Source organism: Tasmannia lanceolata, unplaced genomic scaffold, assembly GCF_043159265.1.
Source record: "Tasmannia lanceolata isolate RefF3 unplaced genomic scaffold, GAP_Taslan_0.1 ptg000037l, whole genome shotgun sequence".
Classification (NCBI taxonomy): Eukaryota; Viridiplantae; Streptophyta; class Magnoliopsida; order Canellales; family Winteraceae; genus Tasmannia; species Tasmannia lanceolata.
In genome coordinates this window covers 50,005,221-50,022,065 of record NW_027518714.1, presented here as the reverse complement: position 1 = coordinate 50,022,065, position 16,845 = coordinate 50,005,221, and the positions used below count along the sequence as shown (strand labels likewise).

The 16,845-nt window shown below is 37.5% G+C and overlaps 1 protein-coding gene across 1 annotated transcript; it reads right to left on the bottom strand.

Annotated features, from left to right (window-relative positions):
• Window positions 1-11,539: 11,539 nt before the first annotated feature.
• LOC143861530 (F-box/FBD/LRR-repeat protein At1g13570-like) lies at window positions 11,540-15,842 on the bottom strand. The gene is made up of 4 exons (XM_077372445.1): window positions 14,967-15,842; window positions 14,730-14,885; window positions 14,434-14,623; window positions 11,540-11,739 (listed from the first exon to the last, which is right to left on the bottom strand). Exons 1-4 carry the CDS (start codon window positions 15,840-15,842, stop codon window positions 11,540-11,542), a joined length of 1,422 nt encoding a protein of 473 aa, XP_077228560.1.
• Window positions 15,843-16,845: the final 1,003 nt, after the last annotated feature.

Genomic DNA, 16,845 nt, shown 5'->3' with positions numbered 1-16,845 from the left:
AATCATCATAGTACTCTCTCTCACACGAATCAATCTCTCTCTCTCTCTGACTTTCTACATGGTATCAGAGGGTGCAATTGGCATAACTATTGCACCTTGAACGATCCTTTAACCCTCCTGCTTCGGTAATGGCAGATTCTTCCCCCCCACTCGGTTTCCTTTAGCCCTCCTGATATCAGCCACGATATCTTCATCTAACACATATAACTATGTACAACCCTTAACAAAGGAGGAGAGCCATATTTGTAACCACATATCCTTAACGAACCTTTGCAGGTATAGTCTTTTCTTTTTCTTTCTCGTCCTTCGTCACATTTTGTTTATTTTTCAACATACATACGAGGAAACAAAATCTCAAGATCACAATCTGTACATAATAATCTTAACTTTTCCTTTCTTTCTTAATTTTTTGTGGTTGTGACCACCATTACAATGTGAGACTAATTACGTGGCGGTTGTGATAAAAAAAAACCTAGCCATTAATTTCTATTATTTTACTTAAAATCATTGTTTCGTGCAAAAATAAAATTTTAAAACAATAAAAGAAATTCTTTGCTTGCGTTGGCAGCCAACAGCCAAATAATTTATCTTCATTGCTTTTAATTATTTAGTTTATTTTTGTCCACTAAATTGCAAATCACAAGAACTACAAAGGAAAAAATAAGGAAAAAGATAAAAGAAATTATTAACATTTCTACTTCTCCGTCATATAGGACATTTTTCATCTATCATCTTCAAACACCTCTATGTGCTCAACCATGCTAAACATAGTTCCTCTTTATGTTAGTTACTTGTAGAGAAGACAATAGGCAGTTTCATTCTCATTTTAGTTGGTTAATCATGATGGTTAGAGGCAAATCAAGGAGGAGGGATGGAATCATACTTGGTTGTTTGGGTTAGTAGTTTCTACCTTTGTAGTTGGTAATCTAGACCATCATTCATATCAATATGACTAAAAGAAATTCATTGCCGATGTTGACAAAGAACAACCGATAGCTGGATAATTTATCCGGTCATCACTTACTAAATAGAAGAGAGAGAGAGAGAGATGTGAGTAAGTGAAGGCATCACAGCCAAACAATGCAAATAAGATCCCAAGACAGATCCGATTAGGTTTTAGAAGGGTCGCCGTCTGAAATTGGAGTTCAAGACCTATGTTTGATCCTGTAGAGAACAAGGCATAGAGAACAAGGCATATGTTCTGAGGAGAATTTATATCGTGGCCGACCATGAAAATCACCCCCTTGATTTTTGATCTAAGTGGAAAGTCAAAAAAGGGACTTTGACCAGGATAAAAAATCAAGGGGACACTCTGCCCTTGTGATTTTCACGGTCGGCCACCAGATAAAACTCTGTTCTGAGATAGGTTTGTTCTCTAGTTATGAGATTTGGAAGGTGTTAAAATTAAACCCGTCCGATCAAAATTGGTCAATACCTATATGCATGATCAATACTCAAATACTTTCTTAAACATTAAGGGGCCGTTTGGATACGGGGATTTTAGAATTCAACTTTTTAGTTTGGAAACAGTGTAAAAGAGGGTTCATGATCAAGCTGTTGTATGCTGTCCTGGCAGTGTTTCTTGGATTTTAAGTGAGAAATTCAGGTTTTAAAAATCTATCCTGCATCCCGAGATTTCTAAAACCTGGAAATATGGGAGGATCTGCTACTCTCTTGCTGACGGAAAGAACGACAGGTGGTCTACTTCTTCTCTTGTCTCTTAGCTACAACTCAACTCAACTCAACAAAGCCTTTGTCCCAAGCTAGTTGGGGTCGGCTAAATGAATCCTTTAGAAAAAAAATTCATGAAGAAGGTAAAAGGGTCCTACCCAGCTCTAATCTTGGTTCTAGTTGGGTTCTTCTACGAGGATCATTTTCTTCCATTCTATCCTATCCAAGGTTATGTTCTCTGTTATGTTCCTAGCTATCAAGTCTTTCCTCACTGTTTCTACCCATGTTATTTTCGGTCTACCCCTACCTTTTTTTACTCCCTCAATTTGGCACTAGTCACCTCTTCTCACCGGAGCATCCAAAGGCCTACGTTGGATATGTCCAAACCATCTTAAGCAGTGCACTCTCATCTTCTCCTCGATTGGAGCCACCACCACCTTTTTACAAATGCCTTCATTTTTAATTCTATCTAACCTTGTGTGGCCGCACATCCATCTAAGCATTCACATTTCCGCTACACTCATCTTCTGCACATGCTGCTTCTTGGTGGCCCAACATTTTGAGCCGTACAGCATACAACATCTTGATCATGAACCCTCTTTTACACTGTCTCTTAGCTACAATTTTGAAGAAATCCCGGATTCTAAAATCCGCGAATCCTTAGAATCCAGGTTATAGTTTGAAAACAGTGTAAAAGAGGGTTCATGATCAATCTATAATAGATTATTCTAACATGAAATAAAATAACCATTAAGGAGATAAAATAGTTCTTAACTACGAAAATAATATGTGAATGTGGTGGCCGACCTTTTCTATTCATCCTTGTAACCTTGTCTTTATGGATTGAAGAGAGTTATAACATTAATAAGCAACTCACGAATCATGTTACTGGGATGCTGGAAAGATACATACGGACAATTGTTGTGTGTTGAAACTTACATACTTAAGCTCTCATGGACTGAAAGTGGAGCATGTGAAGAGTCAAATGGTGATGTACAATTCAAGTAGTCCATATGTAAGATTTCATGGAATGCTAGACTTGGGTGGGGTGTGCGTGCGTGCGTGTGTGTGTGTGTGTTGGGTGGGTCGTTGGGGGGGGGGGGGGGGCGCGGGGGGTCGGGTCGAATGCTTTTTAACTTTTACATTTCATAAATGCACAATGGTGACATTCAACCAATGCAAGGTGGAATGTGTTATAAAGTGTATGAAAATATGTAATTACCGGAATACTAAATAAAACGTAATTAGATAATACCTTGCAGATGGAAGTATTCAACATATCCACTAAGAAGAAATCTGTAAATAACGAAACAAAGAAGATCACTTATCGAGTTGAGGCACGAAGCGTGTTCGCTGTCCTTAAGACAAATCTCGCCCCCACTATGACTAATCAACAGTGCAGATGGGTTCAATGACGTATGTCTCCAGGATACATTAACTCTTGCTCTAGGGGTGTGCACTCACGTGACCCGGATGCCTATCGAACTTGCTTATATGAGCCGGAATGACTTGACCAGAAAACTTTAAGGGGAAGAAAATGAAAAAACAGAAACAGGGAATTGATGAAAGGGAGTCAAAAGATATCTTTATAATATCTCAAAACCGATTTTATAGAAAACAGAAAAGACCCGTTGAACTTGAAACGCTGCACCCTTTACTGCGGTAAAGACGTTTCACAAAACGGTCCACTAATTACGTGGAGACGTTTTCCAAACGGCTTCTCAAACGGTAACAAAGAATTAAGTAAATTTAATCAAGAATAATAAGATAAGAAAACAATAAAAAATAAAAATAAGGAAAGCCTCAGGCCCACACGCACACGCGGCCGGCCGAGTCAGGCTGGGTGGCGTGTGCGTGCGGTATGGTCTAGCCCACCGGGCCACCCGACGGCTAAAGCGCGAAGGATCCCCCTTTTCCTCTTCTCATTCACAAGACATAGAGAAGTGGATATATATATATATATATATATATATATATATATATATATATATATATATATATATATATATATATATATATATATGCCCATAAGTTTATCTTCTGTTTTCCCATCTGGGACTAAAGGTTTTCACCTTACTTTAGAAGAGTTGGAGGGAAACTCAAAATTTGAGCTAAAAGGTTCAAAAAGCAAAAGAGCCACAAAGGACAAACCATAAAGTAAGTCACAAAGGACAAACCATAGAGTAATTCACAAAGGACAACCATAAAATGATAAAAATATTCCACCATTTGTCTATGAATCATCTATAAGCACTGCTATTTTGTGCGTATCCAATGAAAGCACAATCCACAGTCTTAGGACCTAATTTAAAACTCTTAGGATCTGGAATCCTAACTTTAGCTAAGCACCCCCACACTTTGAGGTATTTAAAATGAGGTTTTCTACTCTTCCATAACTCATATGGAGTTTTGTCAGAGTTTTTGAAAGGAATTTTTTTCAACACATAGCAAGCAGACAGAAGAGCCTCTCCCCAAAGGTTTTGAGGTAATCCAAAACTTCCTAGCATAGAATTTTCCATGTTAAGTAGAGTTCTATTTTTACGTTCAGCAACTCCATTTTGTTGAGGTGAATATGGTGCAGTAACTTGATGAATTATTGCATGAGTTTACAAAATTCACTAAATTCATTTGAGGTGTACTCACCACCTCTATCTGACCTTAAGATTTTAATTTTCTTCTCCAACTGATTTTCTACTTTAGATTTATATGTAGTGAATTTATCAAATGATTCATCTTTATTTCTGATAAGATAAGCAGTACAATACCTACAGAAATCATCTATAAATGTGATGAAATACCTTTTACCTCCTCTTGTTAATACATTGTTTAAGTCACATACATCACTGTGAATTAAACTTAGGAGTTCAATTTTTCTTTCTTCTATTTTGTGAAAAGGCTTCTTAGAGTATTTTGATTGCACACAGATTTCACATTTTCCTTCTTGTGTTAGATCACTCTTAGGGATTAGTCCTAAGTTCGTCATTTTCTTGAGTGAAGCATAATTAACATGACCTAGTCTACCATGCCATACACAGACAGAATCAGTAATGTAAGCAGAAGAAGATGATGATGTTTTATTCATGATATTCTTAGTTACATTCAATTTGAAAAGGCCTTCACTAGAGTAGCCCTTTCCCACAAAGTCACCATTCTTAGTTATCACAAACTTATCTGCTTCAAATACAAGTTTGAACTCTTAATCAAAAGAGACCTGGACACCTAATTTTTCCGTATATCTAGTACATGAAGGACATCACAGAGCTTCAACACTTTTCCTGACTTAAGCTTCAATAGCACAGTTCCTTTACCCACCACAGAAGATGACGACAAGTTCCCATGAAAAGTTGCTTTCCATCTCCACCATCTCGTATGAAGAAAACACACTTCTGTCACTGCAGATGTGTCTGGTGGAACCAGTGTCCATCCACCAGTCCTTCACATTACTAACCAGGTTCACTTCAGATACAACGACAGATAGATATTGATCTTCCGCCACATTTGCCTTAGGTGCTTTATTTTCTTTAGGGTTCTTCTTCTTATTGTTTTACCTGCAATTCTTAACATAATGTCCTGATTTTCCACACACAAAACAACTGCCTTTCTTCTTCTTAAAATGTTTCTTTTCAGTTCCAGTCTTCTTTCCATGTGATGACTCAGTGAGATTTGCCTTAGAGTTGAACTCATAGGCCTTAGATTTTTATTTCCTAAATCGATTTTCCTCTTCAGATCTAAGGAATACAAAAAGGCATTGAAGAGAGTAATCATTCCTATCATGTAAAAGTGTGTCTTGAACTTTTTCCCATGATGGTGGAAGTTTTTCAATAATAGCACCTATATGGAGTTGTTCATCTATCATTCCCCTTGCAAGAATGTTGGATTCAAGTAATTGGATCTCAATGACTTGATCCATTACTGATCTTCCATCAACCATGATACCTAAAATATTTCCCAACCAGATGTTTCTTTGAACTTGCCGCTTCAACAAGATATTTACGCTCTAGAGTTTCCCACAACTCTTTGGCAGATTCGATCCTAAAGAACACATCAAACAACTGGTTACTGAGACAACTCAGTATATGACCTTTTCAAAGATAATTATCTATGTTCCTTTTCTCTGTGAGATGTGATATGGCCGGTTCTTTCTCATTCTCCAATGATTCATAATCATTTAAGATGTAGTCTAGATTAAGAAAAGTCAGGAAGAATTTCATCTTCTCTTGCTACCTCCCAAAATCCGAACCATTAAATTTCTCAGGTCTTTTGGTTTGAGAAGACATGGTTTCGATCTTAATCCCAAAATACAGATACTACATTTGTCTTAAGATTGTTATAAACAGTGTATGAAAATCTATAATTATGGGAATACAAAATAAAACGTAATAAAATAATATCTTGCAGATGGAACTATTCAATGGATCAAGTAAGAAGAAATCTGTAAATAAGGAAACAGAGAAGATCACTTATCGAGTTGAGGCATGAAGCGTGTTTGCTGTCCTTAAGACAAATCTCTCCCCCACTATGAGTAATCAACGGTGCAGATGGGTTCAATGACGTATGTCTCCAGGATACATCAACTCTTGCTCCAGGGGTGTGCACTCATGCGACCCGGATGCCTATCGAACTTGCTTATATGAGTCGAAATGACTTGACCAGAAAACTTAAGGGGAAGAAAATGAAAAAACAGAAGCAGGGAATTGATGAAAGGGAGAAGATGTCTTTTTCAAAAGATATCTTTCTAATCTCTCAAAACCGATTTTATAGAAAAAACCGATTTTATAGAAAACAGAAAAGACCCGTTGAAGTTGAAATGCTGCACCCTTTACTGCGGTAAAGACGTTTCCCAAAACGGTCCACTAATTACGTGGAGACATTTTCCAAACGGCTTCTCAAACGGTAACAAAGAATTAAGTAAATTTAATCAAGAATAATAAGATAAGAAAATAATAAAAAAATAAAAAAAAGAAAAGCTTCGGGCCCACACGCATGCGCGGCCGGCTGAGTCAGACTGGGCGGCGCGCGGGTGTGGTATGGTCTATCGCACCGAGCCACCCGACGACTCATGTGCGAAGGATCCCCCTTTTTCTCTTCTCATTCACAAGATATAGAGAAGTGGATCTATATATATGCCAATAAGTTTCTCTTCTGTTTTCCCATCTGGGACTAAAGGTTTTCACCTTACTTTAGAAGAGTTGGAGGGAAACTCAAAATTTGAGCTAAAAGGTTCAAAAAGTGAAAGAGCCACAAAGGACAAACCATAAAGTAAGTCACAAAGGACAAACCATAGAGTAAGTCACAAAGGACAACCATAAAATGATAAAAATATTCCACCATTTGTAATTTTGAGTTACAACATGGTTTTTTCAATAAAGAAAAAATCAACAAAATGCCCTCTCCAACCAAACCAAAATATCCCCAAAGGCTGAAGATGAGCGTAGAAGAGGTAATTCTCAATCCCTTGAGCCCAGCAATTACAGAAGATTCCCCCCTAGACCTGTAGGAAATAGGTATTATTCAACCTACCATAGTTGAAATGTCAAATGAAAAGTCAGTTTTAATTATAAATGAGGAAACTGACGAGTTGAGTGAGTCATTCGAGAAACCGGCTACTGGGAGAAGCGCAACCGGCTACCAGCAGTGAAATTCAAAACTTTGAGTCCGAAAATTCCCGCCCATTTTCTAATCCCAAGGATAAGCTAGGAAAAGACTTCAGGCCTGCTCCTGTTTTGCCCCAGAAGATTTCTCAAGCAAGCTTCAACAAAGCTCAACCAAAACTCAAATGCAAGAACCGAGCGGGAAGGGATCGAGCGGGGTATTTGGCCTCCTTTGCAATCTTCATCTACGAAGAAAGATGATAGAACACTGTTCTATCATAAAAGAAAATAGGGAAGAAGATGATAGAAAAAAGGGAAAGAATGAGTTAATTCGAGGAAACTCAGGCCTCCAATGAGTTAATTTGAGGAAACTTGACCTCCAAGATGCAAACTGCACTAAATTTGATTATTCCTTTTCTGAATAGCCATACGGCATCTACATTATATAGAAATTAGGGGATCCAAAATAAGGAAACATAAATGGGAAAAGGAAATAAGGAAACCTACTCTAATATGGCAATACTTAAATAAAGAAAAACAATCTAATTTAGGAAAACCATTCTAACATTCCCTCGCCCTTAATTTCAACCTTGTCCTCAAGGTTTGAGATTAAGCGATGATATTTCGAGGACTTGATCTTGTACAAGACGTTTCAAATTTCTTCTGTCATCTCTTTTTCTTTTTTCTTTCTTCCTGCTTTTTGCCTTTTCTTTGTCTTATAATTAGTCACCATTTTCCATAATTAGTCACCATTTTTCGGCGTCGACGTTGTTGGACTCGAGAACGTTGACAATTATTAACCCCCTTCTTTTGTGGCTTTTTTGCTATTTCTTCAATATGATTTCTTTCTCTCTTTTTTCAGTTTCGTCTTTTCTTTTTTATTGTGTAAGCCTCCTCGACGGTGCTCTCGCTGAAAACTTCACTTAGAAGCTCTCCTAACTTCACGCCAGGTGACGGTGCCATCACCTGAGGAGGATTCAGAATTTGAGGAAGAAATTCTCTCAACATCTTCATGATTTCTCTTCGAAAGCTTGGAATCTCGAATTGGCCATTGCATCTAACATCGCTTCCAAGGCCTGTTCTTCTGATGACGAACCATTCTTGTTCCCGATAGACATGGAATAAGCCTTCAAATCTCTGATACCGAGCTCATTCTTTTGAAGACGTGTCAGAGGCATCCACTAAGAAAGTACTCTGATAACAACTTGATAGAACACCGTCATAAAAGAAAACAGGGAAGAAGATGATTAAAAAAAGGGAAAGAATGAGTTAATTCGAGGAAATTCAAGCCTCAACTTGATAGAACACCGTTCCATCAGAAAAGAAAATAGGAAAGAAGAAGATAGAAAAAGGGGAAAGAATGAGTTAATTCGAGGAAACTCAGGCCTCCAATGAGTTAATTTGAGGAACTTGACCTCCAAGATGCAAACTGTACTAAATTTGATTATTCCTTCCCCAAAAAGTCATACGGCATCTAAATTATATAGAAATTAGGTAAAGTAAAATATGGAAACAGAAATCAGCAAAATAGAAATAAGAAAAATGAAAACTGATTCTAACATTCCCCAGCCCTTAATTTCAACCTTGTCCCCAAGGTTGAAGATTGATCTTGTGCAAGACTTTCCAAATCTCTTCTCTCTTCTCATTTTCTTTTTTCTTGCTCCGTCCTTCTTGTCTTTTCTTTGTCTTGTAATTACTCACCATCATCAAGGGCTGAGGCCACAACAATTGCAAACCGATCCCATCATCCAGTTCATCAAAGCTTCTATGGCGTTGGAAAGGTTGAGAGGCATGGCAAATTTTTTGGCGTCGACGTTGTTGGACTCGAGAACGTTGATAATTATTAACTCCCTTCTTTTGTGGCTTTTTGGATTTTTCTTCGATCTGATTTTTTTCTCTCTTTTTCTGTTTCGTCTTTTCTTTTTTATTGTGTAAGCCTCCTCGACGGTGCTCTCGCTGAACTCTTCACTTAGAGGCTCTCCTAACTTCATGCCAGGTGCTAGTGCCATCACCTGAGGAAGATTCAGATTGTGAGAAACAAATTCTCTAAACATCTTCATTATTTTATCTTTGAAAGCTTTGAATCTCGAATTGATCTTTGCATCCAAATTCGCGATCTTTGCATCTAACGACGAACAATTCTTGTTCCCGGCAGCAATGGAATAAGCCTTCAAGTCTCTGATACCGAGCTCGTTCTTTTGAAGACGCGTCAGAGGCATCCACCAGGAAAGTTCTATGATACCAACTTGATAGAACACCATTATAACAGAAAAGAAATTAGGTAAGAAGATGATAGAGAAAAGGAAAATAATGAGTTAATTCGAGGAAACTCAGGCCTCCAATGAGTTAATTCGAGGAAAATCGACCTCCAATATGCAAATTGCTTGCTCAAAAAGCCATATGGCATCTACATTATATAGAAATTAGGAAAAGCAAAATATGGAAATAGAAATAAGCATAAAAGAAAAAAGGGAATAAGGAAACCTAATATAAGATAGCAATAACATAAATAGGGAAAGCATCAAAATAAGAAAATTTATTTCTAACATTCCCCCGTCCTTGATTTCAACCTTATCCCCAAGGTTGGTGATTGATCTTGAGCAAGACTTTCCAAATTTCTTCTCTCTTCTCATTTTCTTTTTTCTTTCTTCCTCATTTTCGCCTTTTCTTTGTCTTATAATTAGACACCATTTTTCATATCATTATCTCTATTTGCAAATCGATCAAATCATGCCATTCATCAAAGCTTCTTTGTTGTACCTTTTTAGAATGATTGGGGCGTTGATGCACGGATTGTTGCGGGTGAGGATCTTCTCTTTGGCGTTGGAAAGGTTGAGAGAAGCGACAAGTTTTTCGGTGTTGACTTTTTCGGACTCTACAACACTGATAATAATTGACCACTTTCTTTTGTAGTTTTTCGCTTTTTCTTTGATCTGATTTCTTTCTTTCTTTTTTCTGTTGCGTCTTTTCTTTTTTATTGTAGAAGCCTTCTCGACGATGCTCTCGCTGAAGTCTTCACTTAGAGGTTCTCGTAACTTTACGCCTGGTGACGGTGCCATCACCTGAGGAGGATTAAGATTTTGAGAAAGAAATTCTCTAAACATCTTTATTATTTTCTCTTCGAAAGCTTGGAATCTCGAATCGATCTTTGCATCCAACTTCGCTTCCAAGGATTGTTCTTCAAATGACGAACCATTCTTGTTTTTTGTAACCATGGAATACGCCTTCAAATCCTTGATACCAATCCCCTAAACCGCTCTGATACCAACTTGATAGAACACCGTTCTAACAAAACAGAAATTAAAGAAAAAGAAGAGAGAAAATAGAGAAAGATGAAGAATTCAGGGAGTTAATTCGAGGACACTCAGGCATCCAATGTACAAGAGCACTGAAACGAATATTATTCCTTGAGAATAGCCATACAGCATTTACATGGATTTATAGAAATCTATGGTAGCAATTAAGGAAATAAAATCAGCAGAAATAGAAAGGGGAAAATAAGGAAACCTAAATTATGGAAATAATCTAAAAAGAAAGAAACATAAAACTTGTCGCTTCTCTCAACCTTTCCAACGCCAAAGAGAAGATCCTCACCCGCAACCATCCGTGCATCAACGCCTCAATCATTCCAAAAAGGTACAACAAAGAAGCCTTGATGAATGGCATGATTTGATTGATTTGCAAATGGAGATAACGATATGGAAAATGGTGACTAATTACAAGACAAAGAAAAGGCAAAAAGCAGGAAGAAAGAAAAAAGAAAAAGAGAAGATAGAAGAAATTTGGAACATCTTGTACGAGATCAAGTCCTTGAATTATAATCGCTTAATCTCAAACCTTGAGGACAAGGTTGAAATTAAGGACGGGGGAGTGTAAGAATGGTTTTCCCGAATTAGATTATTTTTCTTTATTTAAGTATTGCCATAGTAGAGTAGGTTTCCTTATTTCCTTTTCCCATTTATGTTTCCTTATTTTGCATCCCCTAATTTCTATATAATGTACATGCCGTATGGCTATTCAGAAAAGGAATAATCAAATTTAGTGCAGTTTGCCTCTTGGAGATCGAGTTTCCTTGAATTAACTCATTGGAGGCCTGAGTTTCCTCGAATTAACTCATTCTTTCCCTTTTTTCTATCATCTTCTTCCCTATTTTCTTTTATGATAGAACGGTGTTCTATCAAAAGATCATTGCGAGGATCGAAACACAAATTAGAATGGAAATGCTTGGAGTTCTCTTTTTGAAACCAAAGATGTCAAAGCTTCCCTCAAGCTGGAATTTAAAGAGTCTGAAGAACATGACCCTGGCCTTGTATTTGAAGAGGAAGAGCTGGAGGAGAATGATAAAGCTTGGCAGACATCCCTTGTTGGATATTTTCTTGGAAAGAGACCGTATTTCCCGCCATTGCGAGATCACCTAACTCGAGTTTGGAAGTTAAGAGGAGATTTACATATGTATAATCTTCAAGGGGGGTTCTTCCTGTTCAAGTTCAACAATCATGAGCATTGTGAAAGGATCCTAGAGGGAAGCAGCTATAGCTTTGGCGGACGCCCTCTAGTTTTAAGAAAATGGACTCGTGACATCGCTTTAGAAAAATTATCACTCACACCAGTCCCGATTTGGGTGAGATTTCCTTGATTGCATTTGAGATTGTGGTCAGCCCATTGTTTGAGCAAAATCGCGAGTAAAATCGGGAAGACATTATATATGGATTCTCAAAATGGGGAGGCAACTAGATTGTGTTATGCGAGAGTTTGCGTCGAAGTGGACGCGGGAGTGGACCTTCCTGTTCATATTGATATCAAGACTTCCCTAGGTAATTATCATCAGGAGGTGGAATATGAATGGCGCCCCTCATGTAATGAATGTAGGTCCTTCAATCACTCTAACACCATGTGCCCTAAAGCCAACAAAAATGAGAATGGAACGAATCGAAGGAAGGAATGGAGACCAGTTGCAAGGAAGGATCCTATCATTACTGAAGAGGCAAAAGATAAGAAAGAAGATGACATTATCTAAGCAACCTTGAACAGCAGATACTCATCCTTCAATGGTGTTCCTGTCACCACAGAAGAGAGAAAAGAAAAGTTAGAAGATAATTTTAAGGAATCAATTTCAACTAGCAGAGGCTTAACCTTAAATGAGAAATCGTCAGAGTAGGAAGAAGGGAAAAAGTTAGAATCTAATGTCATTAGATTATCTAACCCATATGCGGTTCTAGATCATTTAGAATTTAGAGGATGATGAATCGGAACCCAAAATTGGTAAGGCTTTTCCAAATTTGATTCCAATCGATCGTGAGGATAGTGGTGATCAAGAGACATCAAAACTTAAAGAATCAAATGAATCATTGCTGGAAGTACACAAGAAAATTTGGCCAAAATGCACTCAAAGAGCCCATCATACCCCCTCCAAATTAGCTGATTATGTAATTCACAAGTATTAAGCATTTTTGATCTCTTAGGCTTAGTGTTTGTCGCTCATATGTGTTGAGCTTTGGCTCTCCCTCTCGCATGTTCCGAGTTAGAGTTGTTATGTGCTCTTATTCTATCATCTTTCTCTTTACGAAATAAATCGGTAGGGGTCCCTTCTAAACCCCAGCTTACCCATCAAAAGGAAAATATAAAGGAGGCAAGAAATAAAAAATATCTAGTGAAGGACGATCAACTCTAGCTCAGGCTAGTCTATCTGCTTCGGCATTAGCGGATCACGAGTATATGGGCGGCCTAGTGCACGAGGCTCTCGCCATTGCAGGGTTTGGGGAGGGCTAGAGGTACGTAGCCGTACCCCTGCTTTGCACAGGGTCCCACATTGTTTGGGTGATGCAAACCATTCATTTGATGGCCCTGACATGGATAGGGTATGCCCAAAAATCAGCTCCACAGGATTATCCCAACCCTTAGATTTATGGAGGTTAAAATGGATGGGTATAATCCTCCCAAAATCTATCCATTTTTAACCTCCACAAATCGAAGGGTTGGGATGATCTTATGGAGCTGATTATTTGGGCACACCCTATCTATGTCAGGGCCTATCAAATATGAATGCTTTGGATCATCCAAACAATGTGTCCCCCCTGTGTTTTTTGAGCGATCCCTTAGATACCTTATCTAAGGTATCCAATAGAAACACTTTCCTGATAGGGAATTTTGCAGAAAGGCATTTTGCGGCCAACTTTTGCATGAGCCTGTTCTCTCATTCAAAAGTCAGTCGGTGGGTTGCACTGGCCCTGGCTGTTCTCTCATGCTGTTTACAAGATCAGAAAATGGAAAATATTTGAAAATACGGGCTTGAGATGCCTTTTGCAAATTATAATAATGGAAGATATTTTGAAACTTTTTTTAATAATGTCACCTTGAACAACTTACCTTACAAAATGACAGCTAAACAATACCTGGAGTTTAAAAATTATCTATTGGGACATCTTTCCATTCCATTCCCTTTCCTTGTGACCACATAAAATAGATACTTGGGAGATTTGATGGGTGATACAGATCCTTAAAAAGGAAACAATATGGTTGAGATTGGGATTGTGTTGTGTGATCAGATTTGCATGGAGAGTTGGCTGCGCTATCTTTAACAATATCCCAAGAGTTGGTTGTCTTGGCATCTATAGATCTATCCAGTATTTATAAAGACATTAGAGTTAGGTTTGGATTAAATTCATGATTTCTCAAACATCAAGAATCATTGTCATCAATTTGCATTTATCATGATTCAAGAGTAAACAAAGTAATGATGGAAAACTGAATTTTTTCAGGATTAGCTTTACTCAACTGAATCACATAGAATGTAAAATATTCATTAGCAAAAATTCATGACAGAAATAACTACTCATGTGAAATTAAAATCAATTAAGTTCACTCAAATGAATCATACAAAATAAATCATAGAGAATGTTAAATTTTCATCTGTAGAAATTCATGACAAAGAAATAACAACTAATGTGAATTTGAGAACACATAACGTTCATCACATGCTAATACTAATAGAATATGGGAAGAAGCCCTTAGTTGGAGTAGCAATTTCTTTTTACTCTTTATCCCGAATGTGAAAACCCATAACATTCATCGCGTTTGAATATTAATCGAGTATGAGAAGAAGCGCTTAATTGGAGTAGCGATTTCATTGTTCTCTTTATCCCTCCTTCATAACATTTATGGTACGAAATACGCATCTCCTCTAGCACTAATCCATTAATGAGCAAGAATTCCAATATCCCTAGATCGCGCTTAATAGAGAAATCCCAGAAGTTTATCCAAATTGTAACAAGGTGATGCCTCATACAGTAAAAAGAATTCAATTTCTTCCAATAATCTTGCTCTATCTTTTCTTTGAAACTCTCCAAAATTGGAGAATGAGACTGAAAGAGATAGAGAGAAGAAATGTCAATATTTATAATTTGGAGAAAGAAATCATTTACTTAAACCAACATCCATTAATCAGAGTGTTTTTTTTTTGTCAGTTACCAGTAAGGTAACATTTCGCAAATAAGGGGCGCCCTTCAGCAAGACAGCAAAAAATCTAGCATCATTTGCATTATTAAAGTCGATAACCATGTTGAGAGTCCTTAGATTTGGAAAATGGTAACTCAAATTCTCAGGCAGCTTTTCTATGCACAAATGCTTGAAAAAAAGAGACAAAATTAGGATTAAAAACAGATAATTACACAATTTGTGATCAAATCCATAAATAAAATGACCTACCCCAATATGATAACCCAGTTGGAGGCACTTCACTTTTGCAATATCCCTCAAAAACTGATAAAATTTTTTGTCTTCTTGAAATGGTAATCTCTTGCGATTTGAGGGGGTAATATGTAAATGAAAGTTCACCAGTCGTGCAGCATTCTTCAGTCGTATGATAGACGACCAATCTGTCAATACTTTAAGCGTTAAAAGATTGGGAATCTCAATCTTGAGATTCTTTATACCAGGACAATAGCACAATTCCAACTCCTTGAGAAGATTACAAGACGACAATATATTTGAGACCAAATCCTCAGACACCTCAACATCTTGTAACTTTAGGGATTCAAGTCTGCGCAAACTTTCAAAACTAATAGAATCTACTGTGCAACTTCGCACCACCAATTCTCGCAAAGACTCACAGTGAAAAACACCGGATGGGATCTTATAGAGTTTCATGTCTAACAGGTTCTTAAGAACAAGCCTCTGGATTCCTTTCACCGTCATGAAAGAAAGGAATCGGTCTATGTCGGAGCGACATTCATCTAAACAAATGCCTGCTATTTTGCAACTTTGAATTCCGTTGCTTTGGTGAAGTGAAAGGATCTGATCGACGATACCAACCCATTTTTGGATTTCGTCGGGCTTAATCTCGCAACAATCCCAACAACAATGAGTCTCGCAAAAGTCAGAGCTTATAGGTAGGAGTCGTTGATCGAACACGAGGTGAGGAAGGGAAGCGAAGAGATATCTCCATCTCGTTGATAGAAGAGAAGTTCTTGCGGCTTCTTTCATTGACAACAAAGAGAGGATCCGTACGAGAAGATGATCAGGAAGTTCGCTAATTCGATCTGCATTGGCACGACAAAAACTACTTGCCCAAGTCTCAACCATTTTTATTGCAGTTGTAGAGAAGAAAGCAGAAGGAAAACTCTATATAAGAGGGAGGTTTTCCAAAGACAAAATAAGCTCATCACCACCACAATCGTAAATCCCATATATTTTTAAAGAACGCCCATAACTCCTTTTCCAACTCTCCCTCTCTTACACGAACAAATCTTTTCTTTCCAATTCTGTTTTCTCTCTCAACCACACTATCCTAGTCTAACCAGGAATCCTACCTCTCTCTTTTAGAAACAAGGAAAGAGAGAAAAAATAGTTAGGAAACGTCAAAGCAAGTCCTCATTATTATCTCTAGATTAGATATTAGTAGTTTTGTTAGAAATGGAGTCCTAAATCCATAAGAATTGATTTTGGTAGATTTGTTTGCAATTAGAATTTCTATTCTAATTGGGTAACGAAGGACTAAAAGGTTCCACTTGCTTTTTTTAGATTGCAAAGAGTTCCCCATTTATATGCCTATTTTATAGTGGAGAATCCCGGTAGATTGAAGAGAGATTTTTCCATAAAAATAGGAATGAGGGGATCCCTCTTACCCTTGCGGCTATTTTTAAGGAGGGCTAGCCTTTTCTTGTAAAAATCGAAAATTGAGAGGATAGATTTTGTTTAATTTTGAGTAAAATAATCATTTTTGTGAATTTCACAATCCGTTTTGGAAATCCAAAACAAACTAGGCCTTCGAGTAACTTTGTGTTCAATAATCAGCTTTGGAGTCAAAATCGATTCTCAAAATCTAAAACAGGTAGGGACTAATAATTAACAAATGGGATTTGCTAGTAACCATCTCAGAAGGCATTTCACGGACCACTATTGCATAAGAGAGCAGCCACCTCTGATGAATTAAAAGAATAAGACAAAATCTATTGAAAAGTGAGCCTATGTGGCTGCTCTCTCATGCAACAGCTGGTCGCCGAAATGCCTTCTGTGATGGTCCCTAGCAAATCCCGGCATGAATGGGAAATAAAATAAATATGATTTGTGCAAAAACACATAAATA